This window comes from Seriola dumerili, unplaced genomic scaffold, assembly GCF_002260705.1.
Source record: "Seriola dumerili isolate Sdu_G_001 unplaced genomic scaffold, Sdu_1.0 BDQW01000432.1, whole genome shotgun sequence".
Classification (NCBI taxonomy): Eukaryota; Metazoa; Chordata; class Actinopteri; order Carangiformes; family Carangidae; genus Seriola; species Seriola dumerili.
This window is the reverse complement of record NW_019174687.1, coordinates 17,423-41,725: the sequence shown is the minus strand read 5'-3', so window position 1 is coordinate 41,725 and position 24,303 is coordinate 17,423. Positions and strand designations below refer to the sequence as shown.

General features: G+C 38.5%; 2 protein-coding genes and 1 long non-coding RNA gene across 6 annotated transcripts; 2 read left to right on the top strand and 1 right to left on the bottom strand.

Moving 5' to 3' along the window:
• Window positions 1-1,255: 1,255 nt before the first annotated feature.
• LOC111233934 lies at window positions 1,256-15,674 on the bottom strand. The gene is made up of 3 exons (XR_002665632.1): window positions 15,512-15,674; window positions 3,597-3,677; window positions 1,256-3,077 (listed from the first exon to the last, which is right to left on the bottom strand). It is a non-coding gene; the product is annotated as an uncharacterized LOC111233934 (long non-coding RNA).
• On the top strand, window positions 10,436-17,424 carry LOC111233933 (popeye domain-containing protein 3-like). The gene is made up of 3 exons (XM_022761858.1): window positions 10,436-11,052; window positions 14,052-14,160; window positions 15,581-17,424. Exons 1-3 carry the CDS (start codon window positions 10,547-10,549, stop codon window positions 15,857-15,859), a joined length of 894 nt encoding a protein of 297 aa, XP_022617579.1. The 5' UTR covers window positions 10,436-10,546; the 3' UTR covers window positions 15,860-17,424.
• A 300-nt stretch (window positions 17,425-17,724) lies between these two features.
• Window positions 17,725-23,152, top strand: LOC111233946 (blood vessel epicardial substance-like). 4 transcript variants are annotated; one of them, XR_002665634.1, is made up of 4 exons: window positions 17,725-17,849; window positions 20,720-20,807; window positions 21,196-21,383; window positions 23,064-23,152. XR_002665634.1 is itself a non-coding variant. In XM_022761877.1 (3 exons), the coding sequence occupies exons 2-3, from the start codon at window positions 21,235-21,237 to the stop codon at window positions 23,137-23,139; spliced, it is 225 nt and encodes a 74-aa protein (XP_022617598.1). In that variant the 5' UTR covers window positions 17,725-17,849; window positions 21,196-21,234; the 3' UTR covers window positions 23,140-23,152. The 4 variants fall into 4 exon arrangements, 2 of the variants coding, with proteins under 2 accessions (XP_022617598.1, XP_022617597.1); XR_002665633.1 differs by having other exon boundaries at window positions 20,683-20,807; XM_022761877.1 differs by lacking the exon at window positions 20,720-20,807.
• Window positions 23,153-24,303: the final 1,151 nt, after the last annotated feature.

Below are 24,303 nucleotides of genomic sequence, written 5' to 3'. Positions count from 1 at the left end.
TGTGTTAATTTCTGTAATGCTTGAACAACTTCACTATGTAGAATTTCTGTTTATTTTACCTGGCAAATAAAGCTTGTCTTTTTTCTTCTGATTATGTTCAAAGATTCCCTCCCCACTCTCTGTGCTGGTCATAGCAGCAGCAGTGTAACTCAGCAGCTGGGCAAGAAACACTGCACATTGGGCGGCGGTGATCTTCAGAGGGTAGCTACAGAGGTGAGATAGAAACTAAATGCGAAAATAGATTTGTATAGATTTGTTGACTAGTTGTTTGGTCTATGAAAATTGTGAAAAATGTCGATCACCATTTCCCGAAGTCCAAGATGACGTCCTCAAATGTCTTGTTTGGTCCACAACTCTAAGATATTCAGTTTACTGTCATGAAGGAGTAAAGAAACCAGAAAATAAAAAATTACTCAAACCAATTCATTGATTATCAAAATAGTCAGCGATTCATTTATAGGGACATTTCACCCCAAAATCAAAAATACATATTTTTCCTCTGGCCTGTTGTATTCATCCATCTAGTCCTGTGGTGCTCAAAGTACCAAAGACTACATTTGAAAAATTCAAAACCAGTGTCTCTTTCCAAAAATCATGTTGTCAGCAGTTTCACGTAGGAACTACTTTCTTTCTGTAGTAGAATCTACCAGAACTACCTTTTTTTGTAATAGAAAGAAAGAAAGAAGAAAGAAAGTAGTTCCTATGTGAAACTGCTCACAACAATGTCTGTGAATTATCTTGAGTCATGACTTCTGAAAAGAGACACTGGTTTTGAATTATTCAAATGTATTTTTTTGGTGCTTTGAGCACCATAGGACTTGTGCCATTTAGTCCCATTATATTTGAGAAGCAGACATCTTGCATATCATATCAAATGCTGAAAACGGGAGCGAATCAAAATGAGGCTTGGTAATAGTGACAGCCCATTTTTCCTATCATCCCCTGTGCTGTATTCAGAAGTGTGTTTGTTTTGCTTTTTTATGATCACAAATGCTAAAGTTACTTGTTAGTGTCTAGAATGCTTCTGTTCAGAACATGGTAGTTCAGTAATTGTTATTTTTGTGGTAGTTTATAGTTTTTAGTCAAAATTATAAACCAACAGACTTCACACCATAAGTGAGGCTGCTGTTGCATTTGTTAACTTAGCTGTTGGTGTTGCAGTTCTTATGACATGTTGAACGTTTAACATTGGTAGTGCATTGCTTCATGTGAAAATGTAACTTAATTGACAGGGATAGAGAAAAGAGCATGATTTTACTTATAATTACAGCCATAACAACTAAAGGTTTTTCATGAGTTATTAAGTGTATCTGACATTCAATATTCAGAGACATCTGATCAGTGACACATTATAACATTGATTTATATCCATTCATGGTATTACAGTTTTTTTCAGTCGCTAACAAGCGTTTGTCCAACCAGTTGTCACATTTTCAAAACTCTAAACACAATTAGCACAGCATCGGCCTTTTGTGGCCATACCATTCACACATTTCATGTCGTTTTCACACAATATGCAGTCAGTGAACACATTTCCACAATGCTTACATTTTCTTAACAGACAAGCTATACCTCCCAACAAAATTATGGATTGTTTTTCTATTATTTACGAATGTTAACACACAACATCCCACAATAGCAAAAACAATATTCCAAACCTTAGATACAGTATAAAAACCTCTGCTTCTGCGATGATATCAGTTCAAAAACAATATATCTCAGCTGATAATAAACAAACAATTGAATACAGTTTTTTTCAATCGCTAACAAGCGCTTACCAAGACTTCAGATACTTTTTCTAAACTCTTAACACAGACTCACACCTACAAAACACAATTGGCCAAATGGATAATTTTCTTCTCAAAAACACATTTTGTTAAACATATACTAACTTTTCATTTCAAAATAGAACACATCTTTCTCTGCACACACTAACTTTACCAAAACACTGGAAATCTGACTCTAAATGAATTATTATGTCAAAGAATAACACTTGTTTTCACTTCACAAGGTACATGCAGTCAATCAAAGTACACCAGGTTTCAAAATACTGGCTATTGTTGACATTACAAAAACTGCATAGACTTTTATGTTTCAGTTTTACAGGTATTTGCATGCAAAACATGCAATCCACCGTTTTTACACTAAATTTCTTGGTTGGGAACTGTATGTCCACATGTTCACATTCAAAAGCATTCCAGTAAAAAGCAAATCAGTTTTTTTTTCCTTTACTGTTTACTCCTTTACTGGAGGTACAGTAGAGATACTGTTTACAGTATGATAGAACAGAAAAAGTTTTACAGTATTGCTTACAGTGAACAAAATATCCATGAAACACACAAGAGCATTCTGAACAAAAAAACAACAGTAAAAAGCCCAGATAAAAAGGGGGGGAAGTAAAAAAAAGCACAAAATTACTGTATCTAATCTCTGCGATCTTCAGGGTTAGGCCACATGTTTTCATCAACATCGCATCTGATATTATCCAAGGCGATGCACCTGGGATAAAGCCACTTGGTATGTCGGATCCACCCTTGGCAATCATCAACTGTGATGTCCCTGCAGCCAGCAGCCATGGCTTCAAGGAGGGACATCTGGTCATGTGGCTGATGGTCATAAACCTTCCACCTCCTTGCAGAAAAGAACTCCTCTATGGGGTTGAGGAAAGGTGAATAGGGTGGAAGGAAGAGACGTACCAGTCTTGGGTGGACTTCAAACCATGTTGTTATTGCTTGCGAATGATGGAAAGCCACATTGTCCCAGGTGATTACAAAGGTCCTCATGTTTTAACCCTCCTGATCCTGCTCTGGAACCAGGCGCTGGTGGAGATCATTGAGAAAGGCAAGGAGGCGCTCGGTATTGTAGGGTCCAACCTGACATCTGTGAAGGAGTAATCCTGCATTTGCAATTGCTGCACACATGGTAATGTTTGCCCCTCTCTGTCCTGGCACATCAACTGTGGCCCTTTTTCCAATTACATTTCGTCCACGTCGACGCCTTTTGGCCAGATTGAATCCTGCCTCATCTATGTGTATGAATTCATGAGGGGCCTGGTTGGCCTCCAATTCCATAACTCTCTGAAACAAAGTTTATGTAAATCATGTCATTACCGTATACCATACTGTACTGTAACCTATTACTGTGTAGGTTACCTACTTGCAAAGTGCAAAGCTTATAGAACTGGACATTGAATTGAATATACACTATACGTGGACATATTGTCATCGTAGCTCCTCGACTTTCTCATTGTTCCTCTCAAAGGGAACAGTGTAGAGCTGCTTCATCCGTACTCTGTGTTTGGACAATGTCCGCGTAATGGTTGTGAGGCTGATGCTATCGATATTGTCAAATATCTCATGGTAACCCTAACCCACAATTCTAGTTTGAATTTCATGCAGTTTTATTGCATTATTTGCAACAACCATTTCTACAATGGCAAGCTCTTGATCATTATTGAGGAGCTTTCCTCTTCCCCCAGAGGGAGGAAGACGTTGCTTTCTTTAGAGGGACAAAAAAATCAACATATGCATTACTGTATGGCCTTATTGACATGTCAAGTGAGAATAGAAACAATCCATGTAAAATGCAATACTTACCTGTTGGTTTGTTGAAAGATGCGTATAATGGAGGCAACCGTTGACCGCCTCAAATTGGGCTGCACTCTTTCACCAGCCTCTCTTAGTGAAAGGGGATTGGTGGTTGATTACATGGTCAATGATAGTGGCATGAATTTCATCACTGACTACTGTTCTTGCAGCCCTTGGAATGCCACCACCACGCATTCTTACACCTCTACCTTGCCCTCTCCTTGAGCCTGCTCTTCTCCCTGGCCCTGCTCCTCTCCCTGGCCCTGCTCCTCTCACTGCTCCTGCACCTCTCACTGCATCTCTCACTGCTCCTGCACCTCTCACTGCATCTCTCACTGGGCCTTCTCTTTTCCCTGGGCCCCTTGCTCTTACTCTTCCTCATCCAGACATTACAGTGTTTGTCTTTTTCTGTTTCTGTTTCCAAAAACATCACTCCTCAAAGTCCTCCTTTTACTGTATAAGTGTCAGTGTAATAGAAAAAAAATAACCCCTGCCACTGAGTCTAAGCCAGACTGGAATCAGCTGTGGTTGGCCCAATTTACCCAACATAAAAAGGGCAGCAATAATAGCAATGTCATATCAACATTGTGGTGGTGTGAAAGGATAATGGTGATTATTCATATTTTGTTTAATTTAAATCACGTATACTTATTTCACATTTCACATATTTGTGTTCACCTGTTGAATATTCAGTATTCAATTTTCTTTGAGCTCTGGGGTAGTATTCACAAAGCAAGTTGAAGGTTTAGGAGAAACTCCTATAAATAAGGGCTGTGTCAGTACTAAGGACTCATTTATTGACTAAGAGTAATTCAGAAAGCTACCTAGCTGCTGTCTTTCCACGTCACAATGTTGGGGAAACCATACCTGACGCTCAGTCACTTAGGTACCGCCCCCGATCCTGAGGGAATAATGACTGTTGTGGAGCTTGTTAGGGATACAATAACATCTCCAACCAACCGAAACAACCCAGTCAGTGCAGAAATTAAGCACTTTACTTGGCAACAGGGACAATGCAATGTTGCAATGCCAACGGCTTGAAGAATTTCCAGCCATCTGGAAGCCAATCTATTTACTAAACACATTTTTTTCCATTGAGTGAATTTAATTTTATTTGTTAAATTAAACACAAACATCATCATTCAGATGCATTTTAGAAAATTCATTCAGACCTGCAGAGCAGTGAGATGAGATGTTTGCTGAAGCTGTAGCTGCTTCTCTGTCCTGCCAGAATGTTGTGTAGAGGGTGGTATTATTCAAGATGGCTGCATCTTACATGCATCTCTCAACAGTCCTGTGTGAGTCCAGACTCCTGCCGAGCACAGATCCAGCTTTTTTAACTAGCTTGTCAAGTCTCCTTGTGTTCATGTCAGACATGCTGCTGCCCCAGCAGACTGCAGAATAAAAAAGGACACTGGCCACCACTGACTGAAAAAACATGTGCATCATTTCACGGCAGACATCAAAGGACCTGAGCCTCCTGAGGAAAAAGATCCGGCTCTGCCCCTTCCTGTAGACGGCATCCGTGTTCAGTGACCAGTTCAGTTTACTGTTCAGATGCTATTTATTTAAGTGTGCACCACCTCAATGTCCTTCCCTCTAATGTTGACCTGCTCAAGGGTGGGCCTAAACCTCCGTAAGTCAATGACTATTTTCTTGGTCTTGGAGGTGTTCAGAAGGATGCAGTTCTTGTCGCTTCATTCACTGAAGGCCATCGTCAGATCCCTGTACTCCTCTTCCTGCCCACTCCTTATGCACACAACAATAACTGTGTCATCCAAGTATTTCTGGTGGCAACACCAGAGTCCTGCACAGGTCTGATTTTCCAGACCTGCTCCCACTCCCGCCCCGGCCCTGTGACATGCAATACCATACCCGCCCTGCCACCCGCACAGTATGGCCAATTGGTTACGCAACCCGCCCCTATCCATGGACACATGATCTGTGGCCCGACTCGAAACTGCAAATCCTTCAATAACCATGCACTGTTCAAATAATTTGGTTAGGCAGCACATTCAAAGTGATCATTTTGAGCCATTTCATCCTACATGTGAAACTAAGATAATATATTTTAAAATGAAGGTAGGCCTAATTCATGACATGCAATTTAAATGACTATTTTTTGCTTATTCTAATAATATTGAGCAGCACATCTCCAGTTAACATGCCTATTAGTAATGCATCTGATTAAAGTCAGTACACTGTAATAAATTCCTGTAAATTTATGGGGAAATTTCAACAGTACAATCCTGTTATCTTTAAATGCAGTATATTACTGTAAATTTCTCTCATGAAACAGTATTAAAACAGTAATTCACAGTATTTTTTGCAATGCATTTTGGGAAAACAGAGCATGAGACACGTTTGATTGGACAATGCAGTTTTGATTTTTTTCTATCTTCATCCTTCAATTGAATAGGTGAGAGCCTTATACATCACATTTCCAATCAAGTTGTATTGATTATCTAGTAGAATACCATCAAACAAGTCGAGTTATTTTACTTGTAATGTTAGCCTTTAAGATACTTTAAGCTTATCTTTATGTTTAGGATTATTTCTCTAAAATGAAGTGTATTCAGAGTGAATGTAAAGAGCATTGGACTCAAATAAAGTTTAAGTCATTTGAGATCAGAGTCTGAGCTGACACACACACAAGCAAACAGTGAGTACTTTCAGCTAACGTTAGTTACTTCGATGTATAGCTGTACAGTTGCTAATTGGAAAAAAATCCTTCTGTTGTGATCTGAAAACGTCGGTAACACTGTAATGTTAACTGTCTATCACCCTTTTCCCTGGCAGTTTCACCTTGTGACAGAGAGAGGAGCTGGACTCTGATCCTGATCCTCCAAACTACAGGGTGAGTTTCATCTTCACTTTACTTTGTGTTAGCATCTGTTAAGTGCTCAGCTCCAAAGGACGCTGCTGATTTTATTTAGATAACATTACTTTACTGTCGGGACTGAATTGACTGACTGAATCGCTGCAGTCTTTCCTACTCACTATAGCTTCAATCTTAAGTCCCAAGATGATGCTGCATGCACACTGGAATTCGTTCAAAGGTGAGATGCTTACATCCTTCAGCTGGTACTGTGTGCTCACAGCAGCTTTGATCATGTTGACCTTGTGTTTGTTGAGTTTTGTCTCACATGTTACATACAAGCTGCCTAAAACATCTGAGCATGTTAAGGAAGCTATTCTGACACTAATCAAGGCGAAACAACCTATTACTTAATCTGCACCATGAAAGTACACTGTCCTATTTCCCCACCTGAATACACACTCTTGTTTTTCAGGACATTCATGGGGATAAATCCTGACAGAGGCACCAAGGCTGGACAGGTCAAAGTCTGGGGAAGGTCACCCAGAAAAAGATGGCATCAGTCAACCCTTGTGTCTCCAGTCTACTAAAGAAATTAAGGACTTTGAGTGAGACTCTACATAAGTCAGTTCACACTCTCACTCACACACACACTGTCAGTGTCTTAGGCACACTCTTATTTCAGTTCACCTGGCCAATCATTCACTCCTTAAGATGTTCCCTCATACAATCCTTATAAATATTCACATACAGTATGACAGCTTATGTTAGACAACCACTTGATTATTTTTGATAATATTTTGTTGTGTTTATTTGTGTTCAGTGTTTAATGTTCATGCAGACTACAACACTTCTTAGAGATGTTTTTTAAATGACTGAAATTTTGTTTATTTGCATGTTGTGTTTTCACAAGCTTAATAAAGAGAGATGTGGTTTGAAAAGACACTTTAAGTATATTAGTATTATTTGTCTTAAAATTTTAAGTTGCAATTTCAAAGACCGTGTTTATTCAATGTATTAAAATATAGTTTTATAGCAAGACTGCCAAGGAATAATTTATCAACTCATAAAGTTTAGGGAAATAAATGTAGTTCTTTTTATTAGCAGTTAATTTATCAATAGCTTATACTGCAGCATGTTTTATATATGTACTACAGTTAACGGTAAAAATCTGCAAATATAGCTCCTGTGAAAAAAGTGTAAATAAACAGTAATAAACTGCCAATTCTTCATCAGTATTTTACTGTAAAAGTAGAAAATAACAGCTTTTTGTTGTATTTACAAAAACAGTAGCAAACTGTAAATACCAGCAACAGCATGGTACCGTTAATTTTACAGTAAAATAATGGCAACCCTGCTTCCAGTTGTTCACTGTTTTTTAACGGCGAAAACATTTTACAGTGTACATCAAGTTGTTTTTTTTTATTTCTTTTTAATGCACTTATCATCCAAACCCCTGATCCGACCAGCATGTTCTTTTTTTAGAGCCGAACCTGGAAATTAAATTAAGACAAAATACCAGCCACAAATTACTGTTTTTGTGGGTCACCAGGACTCTGCAAGACTCTAGGCAAAACTCAGAGTTGTATTTAAAATCCAAAAAACAAAAAAATAACCAAATTATTTAATTTGTATGTCCTAATTCGGTCTATATTTGTCTATCGCTAACGGCTATCGTTTTTTAATTTAATATTGTTGCGCATGCATGTTCACCAGCACAGATGGGTCTATAATCATGCAGCCAATCACTGTGGTTGTTACAAGCATGCTCATTCATGAGAATTGACATCAGCCATAACAACACAGTCATACTTTTGTAAAAATACAGTGTCATCTGGGAATACAGTATTTGATTTTCAGTTGTTCGGTTCTTAGTCTCTTCCTTACTCCTTGTCAGTTTGCTGTTGAGCAGTTGGGATTAAGTTTATCAGAGATTTTTCACAGAAAAAAAGCCAACTGCTGCTGCTAGAAAATTGGCTGATTGGAGCGCTGAGGCTGAACCTAAATAATAAAGTTTATATAAATAAACTTTAGTTTGTAGTTCAGGACAGTTCAGCACTCACTGAACCTGAGACCTTCTGGCACCAGAGAGGATTCCTGTAACTGCTACCCTACCCTGAGCTCTATCCCAGGATGCCAAATTCTAAAATAGCACTAGCAGATAGAAATCTTATCTTCTGAAGCAGATTAATCATTATTTGTTTCTCATGAGTGTATTTTAGGGAAAGTGGTGTGTGATTGACACATCTGCTAATAACAGTTATCACGTTATCACACAGTCTTATTCCCTGCCTACATACCAACATTAGTAAAGACTGGCTCTTTCTCATTTATTGATATCTGATCTCAGGCTGCTTACACAGACTGTCATCGGTTGCCATGACGGACGTTTTACATTTGAGATTTCGTTTGGACTTTTGTTATTGTCATTTCCTGTTTTATTTTGTAGTTATTTTCTGTGTTTCTAATTATGTTTTTACTTCCTGTCTTTGTCCTGTTTCCCTCCGAATTGACTGTCTGGCCCGCCCTAATGTGTTTCACGTGTGTTCAATCACCCTTGCGTCCCTTGTGTCTATTTAGTCTCTGTGCTCCTCTTTGTCTGTCAGTTCATCTGTTCAAGTCCCCTGTGCTTCTGTTGAAGTTCCCTGTGTTTCCGTGTGCTTCTGCTTCCTGTTCCGTAAGTTCTTCTGTTTATTAAACATTTTTCACATCTCCCTTGTGTTGGCTGCATCTGGGTTCTTTAACTCCTGACACAGACTTAAAATTAGGTATGCACACACATTTTCCTGTGCATGTAATCATACAGATACAGAGACTGTCCAGGGTGGAAATGCTCTAAAAATAGATGGTGTTAGGTATCTGCTGATGTGTACTGCATAGAGATAAATTCCCTTATGAGACTTAAGCATGCCATCAAACGTATGGAACAACACACACACACCCCATTTCTATGTTCTAGTCATCCCACATCGCTTGTCTGAAAAAACTGGGTCAGACCTGGTAAGACTGTTTCTGCACCAGCTCCTTATGTCTGACCTGATGTGAAATACACCCAGGGGCTCTCTGTCCTTCTCTGCTACCCCATATGCCACCCACACACCTTCTCCCATCCAGCAAACAGTCACAGTCACCTTGACCGGGTACACAGAGGGAGTACTGCTGCTATTCTGGTCCACAAAGATCACTCACCCTCGTAACCTTCCATAGCTCTCATTAAAGAGGAAATTTGAGGAAATCAGTTCACTTACACTCTGACTACTTCTTATCTTTACATTATAGTCTTTTATCTGCTTAGTATTAATCTATTTTATTTATTTTATTTCTGCCCCACTATCACGTTCACCATTTCATATTTAGAATCAGGGGCCACCGGGAAAGACGACCACTTCCATCTTTTAAGATTGTTATAAAAAGATACATTGCCAGTGTCAAGTCACACAGAGACAGACATGGCAGAAGTGTTGTTTTGCTTGTCAAAATAAAAGCTTTGATATTTTGATTAGCATTTATAGATCCCATAAACCTTTTTCTGGTCTGACATTAAAAATATAATACATTACAATTTAAAAGCTGCTCTGTGGATTATTGACTGGTCCTATTAGGCACAGCCCTCGAGACCCAATAAAGGCAGGAGCTTCAAAACCAGTCACCTCCGAGCGCCTGTTACATGGAAGATCATCAAGCTCATAAGTGGTCCTGATCATGTTTTTTGCTCCTAATCCTGATCTGAGTCCTTTAATGATTAGATGTTTATGAAAATAAATGTACGCCTATTTAGGCATATTTGTTTGAACGTTAAATTTGATTCATTAATTTATTTCTTAATTCCATTAATAAATCTTGTCTGGTGCTCGATTGTCCTTTCCGCATATGTTTGGCATATAAGGCAGGCTGCGCTGTGTTGCTCAGCCTGAATATGAGCGCTTTGCTCAGTAATTCCGACGAATTTTTTTTTTTTTTTTTCTACCAACACAATTTCCGGTCGTATTTTGGCTGACTCGGTCCTCTTCACACAGTTGGATGCCTACGGCCGAATGGTATGTCTGTGTATGTTCGTGTCTGCGGTGTTTTCTGAGTGCTCCGAGAGACCCTTGGTTGCTTTGAGTTAACTCTGCTGGTAGTTTAATTCACTTTTGTACACATGGAACCTCCGGACTTCGAAGCCATGAACTTTACGGTGGAGCAAGTGGCTTCGCTGTACCCGCTATGTGAGGAATGGAGAGACGGCTCGGAAGGCTCCGTGTTCCACCTCGCCAGTATCCTCCTATTCCTCGGCTTCATGGGCGGCAGCGGTTTTTATGGACTCCTCTACCTATTCACCTTCCTAACTCTGGGCTTCTTTTGCTCAACTCTCTGGGCATGGTCGGACCCCTGCACTACGGACTCTTTTCTATGGAGTGTCGCACTCTTCGGCGTGTGTTTGGGACAAGTGCTGCATGTTGCCTACCGGCTGAGGAGCGTTTCCTTCGAGCAGGAATTCCAGGAGCTTTACCACTGTATGTTTAAAAAACTAGGCGTGTCTCTCACACATTTTGGGAAGATAGTGGCCTGCTGTGACGGAGACATCCACACCATAGAGCAGAACCACTGCTTCGCCATAGAGGGAAAAACCGCTATTGACAAGCTGTCAGTGCTCCTGTCTGGCAGGTGACGCAATCACCCATAATAATGTCTGACGCCAAATTGTATTTATATCTGAAACTTGTTTTGCTAAAGGATGATAGATTATGTCAATAATTCGCTGACATTTGCAAGTGCAGTTCAGACTCCTAATATACCAAAGAGTCTAATTTGTAAAATACAGCATGTAACAAAAGAAATGCATTCAAATAAATGTGCATGGGTCACAATTGAACTCACATGTGCTACATGTAGATTTGGTTGACATGGCTTTAGCAAAGCTACATGGGCTTAAAATACATTCAAACACAGTTATTAACTGGGTAGGAAGCAAAAGTGGTTGTGAAACTGAGCCCCATAATTATACCCCATTATAATGTACCTCTACTATACCTGTAGTGTCCCTAACATAGCCTACATTTAGCCCTAGAATTGACAGTAGTGAAAATATGGCTTACTATATAATTTAATTCTTCCCTTCTCTAAATTTAGACCAAATTGATTCTATTTTTGGCACACCTGACGAGCTGTGAAATACAGTCAAGGCTTCAGTGACATTATCTATGTTCCCAAAGTGAAACATAGCTAAAAGACAGAGTAAATATGTACGATGATTTTTTTCAAATTAACCCTTGTTTGGGGTCGATGTCTGTCCCATCTTTGGTTTTAGTGGGATTTGTAACACTTGCTGGAAAGCTTTTATAGCATTTAACATAACAAGATGTCAAATTCTCTCCTCTGCTCTGCTCCATGTGTGACACACACTTTGAACAGAAAGCAGAGGAGACAAATGTGACTTGCAAATGGCAGTGACACACATTAGATACACTGAGCTGAAACGTGTACATTAATTAGGAAAATAACATGAATAAAATATTTGGTTTTAAAATTTTTCTTTAGGGGTGGAACTCCCCCATCCCCAACAATAACAACAATAATATTTGCAAGGCTTTTGTGGACCACAAAAACACAATGCAATTTATTTTCTACCAATACTGTAAGAAAACGTGGAAACTTCTCACAGCCATAAGCACTGGTTATGTGCATACCCTTATGTGGGGACATCTGCAACAATAACTGCAATCAGCAAGAAATAATGCAAACTACGGTTGTGCTGATGATATCGGTGATCGCCGATCATCTGGACAATCACTGATTGCCTTTGAAAATGTCAAGGCGATATTTGTCTTGTTTTCCCACACTCCTATCAGGTTGTAATGAAGCGCTGCTTGTTGTGTATAGGTGTTGTGCTGTGGTTAAGAATGGAAATCAACAGACAGAACACATCATTTAGTTCTGTCTCTTATCCTGCTGCTGTTTATTGTGGTGAATAGAACTTTTGGATAGTCAATGAGAGAGATGCGAGCAAAACGGGACACACTATATACATGCATGTTATAGGGTAACCCATGACACTGCTTTGGAATTTCTTCTTGTGAGCTAAAGAATGAACACATAGTTGAAGGTTTTCATTCACTCAATAATAATCCTGTGGTGTGTTGCTGTAATGCTTAAACTGCTTAAAGCCCAGTAGGTGGCAAGAGTACACAGACTAGTACCAACAAGCCAGTTTTTAGTAGTGCTGTGCTTTTACTTGAACGGTTGAAGACGCTGTGGAACCAGACGAGAGATGCAAAAATAGCTTTTCTATTTCTGAATGTTGCTTGTTCCCTGAGCCAAAACTAAATTAATCTTGCATATGGGCATTGTGCCTTGACAAGTGCCTGTACTTTGCCTCTTTGCCCTCTCATGCAGCTCATCATATGTTTGACAAATGAGCTTTGTTTCAGGACTGTAGTTTGTAATTGCCCTCATCACCACAGTACGTATGGCTTCAGCATCTCTGTAGACGCTAATGTCAAAGAAACCAATAAAACACTCACTACCCTTTTTGTTAACATAGCGGACTATAACAGTCAGTTGGCACTTTCAGGATATGTGATTACATCCACTTCAGCTGCTATGAATGGCACTGTGTTTGTCTTTGGCTATTTCTTAGAATAAAATGAGCAGTGCTTTCTATGTCATTCTGAATTGTCTTTGACATACTGGTAAATGCAGTAGCCAATAATAAGTGTTGTGCTAACATTGTATCAAACTCAGCAAAAGCTTACACTAGTTCCACAAAGTTGCTCTTGTTGCCAGAGCTGATAGCTGACTTATGTCGTCCTGGAATGTCTCCCGCTGGTGTCCGAGTTACAGAACAGCCACTTGGTCCAGTGCCTTATTATCCTCATTTGTCCAAAAGGTTAGTTTGAGTTCAGATGTAATATGACCTTGGGACTTAAAATGCTTTTCAATGGACTGTGAGAGGTTTGCCAAATCAACAAATCCACTTGTGCTCTTGGGTTGTTAAATGAGCTGCTTGACTGGTCAAACAAAAGAAAAAGCCAGTTTAGCTTTGTGCTTCCCATTAGCCATTCATTTCTAGGGTAGTTCCCATCACCGCCTGTCAGGGCTATGTGTAGTTGGCTAGCAGGGAGATCAGTGCAAATGATGTTCTTTTTGATGATGATAGTGATTTGATTAGTGAGAAGCCAATAATTTGTTTGTTTGGTTCGTTAAAACAAACATTCAGCCGAAGCTGGCCTCCTTTTGAGCGATGGTAATATTTCACTAACCTAGACAGAACAGAGGGTATCAACTACACATTGCAATAGACAATGAAAACATCTGTTATTCAAAAGTGGCAAAACCTATTGGAGAACTGTGTTGTTGATGATGGAGGTGTTGCCTCTAGATGTCCAAGATGAAAGGGTTACCTAACTCAACAATCAATCGCACTAAATTGCATAAAATATATGCTATAAGGGTTGAAACTTTCTAGCCTGTTCAGCCAATATACTTAAGTCACTGCAGGTGTTTTTCCCCAGCTGTTCTGCCAGGACATCTGTTGTGATACAGTATCACTGATTATCATTTTAGCAACAGTTTTTGTGTCCTGTGTGATTTAGTGTTGATATGCTGTTCATGCTACTGTTTCCCGCTGTAAAATTAATATCAACCTCCCATCCATCCTCCAACAGAATCCGTGTGACAGTTAATGGAGAGTTTCTGCATTATATCTACCCTTTCCAGTTTCTGGATTCACCTGAGTGGGACTCTCTCAGACCATCAGAGGAGGGTGTCTTCCAGGTTAATTTTAACTTTTGCATGAGCAAAAAACATTCAGGCATTAATAACTCAGGAATGGCAATTCACTAAACCCTGTGCCAACATCATTCAAGGTTTTCTGAGTTTAATCCCAATTTTAGGTCCACAAATCTTAATTGCCCCAACAAACATCTTATTTATCTTATTTCTTTGTGCCACAGGCCTTTGTAGATATTTTCCTAGCATGAAAAGCATAGGTGTAATTAATTAAACTCCAACTGCATTTCTAGGGTCCTAGTATTTTTGAATGTGGGGTAATGGGAATGTCTCACTGGGGCACTTTGACCTTTTGTCCCAAGCTAAGTTGAAAAATTTAGGAGTGCATAAAGACCATTAGGGCCGCAATGAAAATCAATCAAATAATGTGCAATTATTTATACTTTAAAATGCTTTAAACAGTATAAATGGTATGAAATGAACAGTGCTTCCCACAGAAAAAGAACAGGGCAAGGAGGGGCTGAGTAAATCATTGTGCTTTGGCATTAATTGATAATGAAGTAGGTCTTAGTTATAAACACACACAAAAAAAGTCAGTTTAGACAGAAAAGTGGTGTCTTTAGGGCTCATGTGATTTTTTTTTTTTTTTTTTTTCAATGGTCAGTGGAATTTTGTAATAGGTTTTATTCACATTTCTGCTCCTGAATATAATTTACTGTTTAACTCACAACTAAAAATAGAAGTGTGTAAATAGTTGCACTGATAAGCCCTGATTAGGTCTATCCGTGCTCTACCCATTATGACAAATGAAAATGTTAGTTGTGAAAAAGATGTGGTATTGTCCAAAATTACACACTGTTGCACTGGGTGACATGTTCCCTCATTACCAAGAACACACACTTTAGTCACCTTAGCAGTTTATTTTGGCTGAATCCCACATACTATACCATACTGCTGCCCCAAATACTCACTAGAGCACCAGCTACTTTAGAGAATTATTGACCCCATTTTCAAAATTACTATCTATTTATGACCTGCTTTTAAAGATTTACTTCTACAGTAGGAACCAGGGACTTGGAGCTGAGAGATGACAAATCTCCATCAGCAATGGGTCCCATCTCAAAAGTCCATGCATAACATTTATGAACAAAGTTGTTAAACTAATTTAACTTGTAAATTTGTAAACTGGTTAATCAAATCCAGTTGATGAATAATGAGTATTAGTATTATTGGTCAGTTTGATAAATTGTTAGACTTGTATGATTAAAATGTCAATTAAACTTGAGTGGTTATAAGTTTTCTCAGATCTCAGCACTTACATTTGTTATCATAATTGATAGAAATGATGGGATAAACTATAAGACATAAGTTGTAATAAGCTGGAATTATCATTTACCTTACACATGTGAAACCAGCTTGCATCCTTTCAGCCTCATCTTTCTGTTAAATGTTTTATTCTCCACAGGTGACCCTGCGTGCTGATAACCCCTGCCGATATGTGGCGTGGAGGAGGAAGAAACTGTATCTGCTTTTTGCTAAGCATCGCTACATAGCCAAGATTTTTGCTCTGGTTGTGCGCAATGATATTGCAGAGAAGCTATACTCCCTGAATGACAAGGCTTTCAATAGGTCCGGGCAGCGCTATGATCTCCGCCTACCAAGTAATTGTCACATGCCAGGGACAGAATTAGAAATGGCAGAGGTCCTGCTGCAAGTGCCGGGACAGGGTGGAAGGACTTTGTGAAAAAAAAAAACACACACACACACACAATTTGCTCCAGGCCTTAAAAACTTGGAACTAAAGTAACTCATTGTGTGTAAGGATGAAATGTAAAAAAATACTGGCATTTTGTAAGGGTTAAGTGTGTTGGTGCCATGTAAGGGTTAGTGAGTTTCAAGTGAAGTTAACTCAAATCTGCCCCCATTGTCATCAGACCTCAAAATGCAAATTAGGTATGTGGAGCTGGCAGTCAGCATTGGTGTGTCAGGTCAAGAGGATACTGCTGGAGGAGAATACTAAGAACAAGGTCACATAACTGATAGCCTAACATCTATAGACTGTTTATGGTAGGTTTGGTAACAAGACCAACCTGTGGGATGCTTTCAGTCTTCACATAACCTTGACAAATGACAGTTTGAAAGCTCTGTCTGTGCAAGATCCCCACAACACTGCAACAGCTTTTGACAAGAGAACCTGCAATAAATATGTACGAGCCTCTGTAACTTTGGTTCAGTATATCTTACACTCATTCTGACCTTTTCTTTGTAACATTGGTTGTAATGCTCTCAACTGGTTCAATTGGAGAAGAACTCTAATGCTCAGGTTTTATCGGGCAAAAACCACGGAAACCAGGGAAACCTTTTTTGCACATGTGTCCTGGCAGCAAGTTTTATAGAAATGAATGGGATGCCATCTTGGAATGTGGCATCAAGTTCTCTTAATATATTCATAGTGCACAGTCACTATGACTGGCTACTGTTTGCCAAGACATATCACAAAGAAAGAGAAAACACATGTTTTTCAGGATGTTGAACTATCCAATTAAGCAGGTAGTTTAGAAAATAATTTGATGTCTCACTGTTGAGGCTGTACCCAACTACAATCTCAAATATTCAAAGTTAAATCTGAATCATTCAGTCAAGTGTACACTGATGAGACTGTCTACTTTTGACTGTGTATTAGACAAGTGTGTGTGTGTACCTGTGGTAAAATCCTATCTTGGTGCTAGTTTCTAGTCATTTGGCTTGAAAGATCCTCTAGCGTTTAGTTGTCACTTTAGAACAATTTAGCAGAGTAGCCATTTGCCTATAATGTTATAATTTTGAATAATAATTTGTTGATATGACTATAGTTTCAGTTATATGCTGAAGCATAACATAAGAAAATGACAACAGATCTTCAGAACTTCAGACATCTTGCCATCTTTTTCTGTCTGCTTTTCCAGCTCAAGTCTAATTTCAGCATCCATTCAAATAGCACGCAGTCAAGAAGTAATAAATATAAATGACTGTGGATGTAACTGAATTGAATGTGTATGTTTGTGTCTGTATGTAAATAATTTTAAGTGTATAACACTTCAGATTGTGTTGTTCAACTGATGTTAAAGTGAGTAAAGGCAAACAGCTTATGGTTTAATTAAAAGCAGCTCATTACCTGGATGTATATGTACATTATGAAAATGAAATAAATAGGTGACTGCACATGTCAAAATGGTAAAAGTTTCTGTAATGTGTGATAGATTAGATCAGTAGATCAGTAACTATCTTAATGTCAATATAGCATTGTGCCAATGTAAAATGTTGACGTAAATAGGCTAATGGTGTCTGTGTTTTTATTGAAAAAATAAATTGTGTAAACTAGATTTGTGTGTGTGTGTGTGTGTGTGTGTGTGTGTGTGTGTGTGTGTGTGTGTGTGTGTGTGTCGCAGAAATATTTGCTAAAGAGAATAGTGTTCAGTATATTATTAGGAAATCTTGAGTATTTTAAAGGAACCCCCCCCCCCCCCCCGGAGCTCTCAGTCACTGCGGGCTTCACCCCTCTCGCCTTCTTGCCTATTTCAGTCTGACACTGTCAGCTGTGTGGAATGTGCGACGCACATCGTGCAGACCCCGATCTGAGGGTCCAGCCTGCAGACACCAGCAGCGTCTTAAGTCTTTCATCGATATCCTTCCTCCTCCTTTGCGGTACAGACAGTTCATAGACAGTACGCAGTTTTACCGACAGATGCGGTACGGTAAGTTTTCCTCTCGGTACTTTGGCAAGCGGTTAGGAAAATTAAGCTATCAGGAATTGTCTGAAGCTTGAGAGCACAACTACATCTATTTTTACATGTGACGGAAAAGACAGCAGCAGATACTGTTACAGTGGGAGAATGTTAAGTCGCTTGTAGTCGGGAAGTAAAAGTAACTTCAGCAAAATTTGACAAAAAGATTGTGAGCACATGACTATAGTTAATCTCCTGAGTTGAACAGATGCAGTCAAATCTTTATACAGGCGTTTCCATGTGAAATCCTACTGTGAGATTTATCACAGGATATGTAGTAACATTGAACTGTGTGAGTGCAGTAACTACACAGCCAAAGTGCTCATCATTTAGTTTTTTAGGTCTGTTTTGTAGATGAATGCAATTTGAAAAAGTTGTTTTCACAGAAATTACATATTCTATAGCATTATATTTTTTTGTTTGGTAAAACATAACGTGACATACGTTATGAGTTTTGACCAACTAGATTTGTGTGTACTAAATTCGTAAGTGATGGCTCACAGGCTGAAGAAATACTGAAATAGACTAAATATTTGCACACACCAACCCTGAACTACTGTACATAAGTCATATTTATCTCAAATTAGAATGCATAAATACAATAAACACTTATTCCTAAATTTGCATAAAAAATGGTGGTGGCAGTTACATCTAAATAAAAGTCCATTTTACCTCTAATTTTACCTCATTCCACTCAGCTAATTAAAAAGAAAGCTGTGCAGTGTTTGTATCTGTTTGTATTTGTTATCATATGAAGGTATTTTTGGTGCAAAACAACTGAGCACCTGTGAGAGGGGAATTAGTAGTTGTATAAAATAGTCACACATGTATCAGTAAATTTGAGGTCACAGAGAAAAAATGCAATAGGAGTTGCACACTCCTGGTTTAGAAATCGCAAATCAAGAAACCCATACACTCACATTTTTGCCACAGTTGCTACAGTGAATGTGGTGCAAAACACATTTACACACCCTTATCAAATATGTGAAGTCATGGCCAAATTTGCACACCTGCAAACCAGAATGTGAATTCATGCAATGAAGTTGCACATCTGTAAAATATTTTCTCACAAATCCTTTTTTTTTTTCTTGGATATTTTTTATTGCACAAACACAAGTCAATAACTACAACTGCTTGAATCTTCAATTATTATTATCCCGACTTGCCTCTTCTCTTTCTGGATCGATCGCACCGTTTGCAGTTATGTATGATCCGGCTGCTCCAGCTGGCTGGTCGAACGACACAATAATGTAATAACAATTATAATAGAATAAATATTAGAGTAACGATAGTGAAATATAAAACTACATGTAGTGCAGTCCAGTTCTCTGAACATTATGTAAAGTTGCCCGGTCGAACCAACATGATGGCAACGTTGATCCAGCAGACAATGGAACCTCTACGTAAGAAGTGGGCGTGGCTTGAGGTGCCACAGGTACAAATCTGCATGTGACCTGAAATCCTTGATCAATACATCCAATCATATTTTCTCTAACCTTGCCCTAGTCTTTAAGGTGACCCTGCTGAAGGATGTCCTCTACCTCAGAGCACCACCACCCCCTCTACAACACACTGCCCTCGTTCCCCTTGTCCACTCCAGGAGTCCCGACTATGCCCAATGCCACTTTGTGCCAGGAGTGGGAGCAAACCCATCACCTCCTATTCCATCTGTGGAAACTTTCCCTGCTGCTAGGCGTGGTCATCCCAACTACCCTTGGTCTGCACATGATCCTGCTGTGCCTCCTCCTCATTACAGCTCAGTCCACAGTGCCCCCGCCGATGGCATTCCTGTGTTCATAATACTGTAGTTTGGAATATTGGAGAATACTAATAACAGCATCAACAGATGTTTTTATTATAATCAAAACTGTCCTGTGCATCAAAGCATCAGTAAATTTTTACCAGCTTGTTTTTACCATCTGTTCTGCACAGAGGGATCAATTTATAACAGAGCTGAGGTCTTAAAAGGCTCTGATAATAGCAGATAAAGGAAGGAGAGAATGGCAGATGGAAAAAGCACTTCCAACATGTTTATCTTCTACTTGGAAAGAGAGTGGAGACAGGAAGCAGCAGATTTATAGGAAAAGTGGTTGTAATTTTGACAGTTCATTTATGTATATTGACCTTTGGCCAAAGCTAGTCTCAGAGAAGAAAGAGGAAGAGTAAACTAACAGAGCTGCAGTAGTCAGTCTTGTAAGGTAACTTTAAAACATCTTGGGTATTCTTGTATTATCAAAGTCTAGATGGGTCATAAGTATAGTAATAAAATAGAAAATAAATAAATCAACTAATGTATTAATTAATTTAATTTTTATATTTATTTAATGAAAAATAATTTCTTGTTTTAAGCTGCAGCCGAATTAAGTATCCTTAAACCTGTAAATGTAAAGTTACAGGCTTTAGTATTATCCCTGCAACTCATTCTAGTTTAGGGTGGAGAATTTTCCTGCATACTAAGTTCATTAATCAGTCTTAAATACCTGACCCATATAGTGTACTTTATAAATGACTTGTATTTAACAACTAATAATTGATTAATTCCACATGTATTCAGTTTATACTTATGATGCAAGTACATTTCATGCATTTTAGTGACAAATATGGTTGCACGGCTGTGATAAAAATCAGAAACTTGAAATTACAACCACAGTAGCTATATATGATGTTGTCTTTATGAATTAATATTAAATCAGACTAAAGTATTTAACTTTAGATTGAGAATCTTTGAATCAAGTTTTAATATTTAGTTTATAGATATTTCTTCCCCTAAATACACATTGTTCTCTGTCTTTAACCCTCACAGGATGTGGTCTCTTAATTTCATTGGTGACTCTGTATAGGTGCAACCTGGATGTGATGGATTGGAATGTGGTATTTCTGGTGGTCAACTTCATGCATTTCTTCTTCCTCTTGTACAAGTGAAGGCCAGTGAGTTAAAAAACAAAATGCCCTCATTCACATTCTAACAGCGAGGCCTGCAAGTGTTTATTTAGGCTCAGTGCTGAGTTTTTCTTCGCTGTCTCTGGCAGGAAGCAGCATATCCTCTTGAGTTCAGGCATGCTTTATAACATATAGGATGCAGGTTTTATCAAATCCATGAGTGCCACTCGAGGATTTAATGTAAGAAAGGGACCTCCAGCAAGCTGGTAGAGCCAGACCAGGACTTTTCATAATGTGACAGGACACATATCCTCCACAGTCACTGTTCCTTTACCAATTCACCAACTCTTTGAATGTTATTTAAATTTGACCACAGCAACATTAGATGAGATTTTCATTGGAAAGATAAGGTAAGCTTATGACTCTGCTCTGCCAGACTAAGGTTAACAGGGAGCTGCTGTCAGTCTACAAGCGGATGTTTGAGTCCCTCCATGTGAAGGAGGCTCTGTTTCAGAGGCTCACAGGACAGTTCTGCACCATCCAGACACTGAAGAAAGGCCAGGAGTACGCTGCTGAGGACAAGACCTCTGTGGATGAACGTCTCAGCATTCTCCTCAAAGGAAAGTATGTGCATTTTGTTTGAATCCAGGTGCAGCTGTTGTTCTGTCAGTCATCCTTTATAGATGGACAAGTCTCAGTGATTGATTCATATTGTTCAAATGACAAATACTGCATTTCTTATTACTGTTCTTTACATTCCGTATGAGAGTCCAGGGGTACAGGAAAGTAACAATGAATAAAATTCTTTTCTGTTTTGCCCGTGCAGAACAGGAAAACAGATTCAGCCAAAAATAAGGAATTTAGAAAACTATAACAACAACAGTGGAACACTCAATGGTTAACTATATTTGTACATAAACCAAGCTTAATGAACAATAAGCTATCACGCACTATCACACACTATCACTATCAGAATCAACACTAAAGCTCTACGCAGCTATCTTATAGACAACACACACCGTTCAAAAGATGCTGAATGTTACTCTGGCACTGGCCAAGCCTCATCACTCCCCCTTTAAGCTCCAGCCCTTGATTGGGGAACCAGGGACAACCGTGCCGAATCACCTGGTGGAAAAAAGGGGAGGGCAGAGGGCAGACCAGCACGCACACACAACCTCATAACACTACGGCACGTAACACTGTTATTAATATTGTGGTTTGGTGCTGAAATGATTGATAAATAAGACAAATTAATAATTGTCAGCAGTTTTGATAATTGGTTGATTGTGTTGATCCAGCTTCTCCAATTAGTACATATGATTTTTACTTATTTACTACTTATTTGCTTTTGTCTTATACCATTGAATATCCATATCTGTCAGTTGTTTGGGGGTTCTTTGTGTTCCATGGTCTAAATACTGCTTCACAAGGTTTCCCAACCCTAACAAAATAAAAAAATATACTCTCCCAGTTTGTCATGGCTGACAATGATTTTTAAAACAGCAGCAATAAGAAGGAGCTATAACAAAATTAGAGCGTGTGCCCTTAAAATACATTTTCTGCTATTTGCGAGCATTACTTATATTAAATATGTAAATATTGAATAAAAACAATGACTATTTGCTTTTATAATATAAAATATATCAACATTGACATCAGCCTTCAAACACTGATATAGGTTTATACATATTATACCTTAATATCTAAGAATAATGAGAAAACATTCTACAAAAGCCTTGAAAGGAAAGTGAATGTTTTTTGTTTGTTTGTTTTGGGGGTTTTTGCCAGGATAATTTTTCTGTTTTTTTTTATTCTGTGAAAACAAGTCTTCTGAAAACTTTTGGGACTGGATGTGGAACTTTTTGAATAATTTTAAGAAACGTTTAGGGGATGTTTGAGCAACTTTTAGAGTAACTCTGGGACTTTTTGACTAATCCTGATGATGAATTTATACTTATGATGATGAATTTATACTTATGATAAATGAATAAACCGATGAATAAACTTTTATATTAAGTAGGTTAATTTGGAACTGTTTGAATATTTTGTGTATACTTTAAGAGTTAATTTGAAAGTGAATTTGGATATTTTTTAAACAATATTGAATTTGAAACCTATGAAATAATTTTGAGAGTAATTCTAAGAGTAATGTGGGACTCTGTCTAGGGGTCATTAGAGGAAATGGGACTTCAAGGAACTTCCTCATTTGGCTTCACCAGTCAACAAGTGGCTGCCACTTTTTAACATAATACACATTTTTGTATTTCAGATTAATCTGAGTTTTGACTTTTTTCTCTGTGACAGGATGGAGGTGTCATACAGAGGCCATTTCCTCCACAACATCTACACCAATTCATTCATTGATTCTCGAGAGTTCTGACAAATTCTGACAAATTGATCACTGACAAATAAAAGAGATGAACAAATCCGATTTATGTCATCATTGCTCATTGCGTTAAAAATCTCAGAATAAATAATGAAAAAAAGACTTGATTGTCTTACCATACACTTAGCCTTTATGTGGGGTAAAATGAATAATTAGTCAGAGCTTTATTTAACCTGATACTCCTAAGATTTCATGAATAGGTTATACAATCCTCACTTCTTGAAAAAACAAATTTATTACTGTGATTGACAGGTGACTATCATGTAAGAGAAGAACTGTAAGTTCTTGTGTTGGTCTCGAGAGAGACTCACCTACTTCCTGGAGTCAGACACTTTCCTCAGTGAGGTGTTGAGGTTACCTTACAGGCAAAGACATATACGATAAACTGTACTCTCTGAATGACCCCAAACCCACTGACAAGGAAGGCCTAGTTGCTGTCAGATTATATTTAAAAAATGTTGTTTTATTTTTAGCAGCACAAATGCTGGACGTGCAGATTTTGTTGATGATGATGGTGATTAAATGCGTCCCAAACGCAGTTAAGCGTGAAGCAGAATCAGGCGCTGAAGGCGATTAAATAGTATTGCATTCTCAGGTGTAACTGATAACTTTATGACATGTAAGCATGAAATCCATCATATTCTTCATGAATGCTGCTCAAATAGACAGGAAAACTTATCCTCAAGTGTTCTGTGTTGAAATCCCACTTAATGTGAAAGCTGACAGTTTCCAGAAACAGATCCAGCTTCTATCCAGAAAAGCAGCAGATTTAAGATCTGACAGCAACAGTATTGCATGCTCAGGTGGAACTGATAACTTTAGGACATGTAAGCATGAAATCCATCATATTCTTCATGAATGCTGCTCAAATAGACAGGAAAACTTATCCTCAAGTGTTCTGTGTTGAAATCACACTTAATGTGAAAGCTGACAGTTTCCAGAAACAGATACAGCTTCTATCCAGAAATGCAGCAGATTTAAGATCTGACAGCAACAGTATTGCATGCTCAGGTGTAACTGATAACTTTAGGCCATGTAAGCATGACGTCCATCATATTCTTCATGAATGCTGCTCAAATAGACAGGAAAACTTATCCTCAAGTGTTCTGTGTTGAAATCCCACTTAATGTGAAAGCTGACAGTTTCCAGAAACAGATC

What these genes read in the sequence shown, in the direction of transcription:
- LOC111233933 (XM_022761858.1), top strand. Translation starts at nt 10,547, where the DNA reads ATGGAACCTCCGGACTTCGAAGCCATGAACTTTACGGTGGAGCAAGTG. An exon ending in TCAGTGCTCCTGTCTGGCAG is followed by an intron (nt 11,053 to 14,051) that starts GTGACGCAATCA and finishes ATCCTCCAACAG; the next exon opens with AATCCGTGTGACAGTTAATG. An exon ending in CAGAGGAGGGTGTCTTCCAG is followed by an intron (nt 14,161 to 15,580) that starts GTTAATTTTAAC and finishes TATTCTCCACAG; the next exon opens with GTGACCCTGCGTGCTGATAA.
- LOC111233946 (XM_022761876.1), top strand. Translation starts at nt 21,178, where the DNA reads ATGACTCTGCTCTGCCAGACTAAGGTTAACAGGGAGCTGCTGTCAGTC. An exon ending in AGCATTCTCCTCAAAGGAAA is followed by an intron (nt 21,384 to 23,063) that starts GTATGTGCATTT and finishes TCTCTGTGACAG; the next exon opens with GATGGAGGTGTCATACAGAG.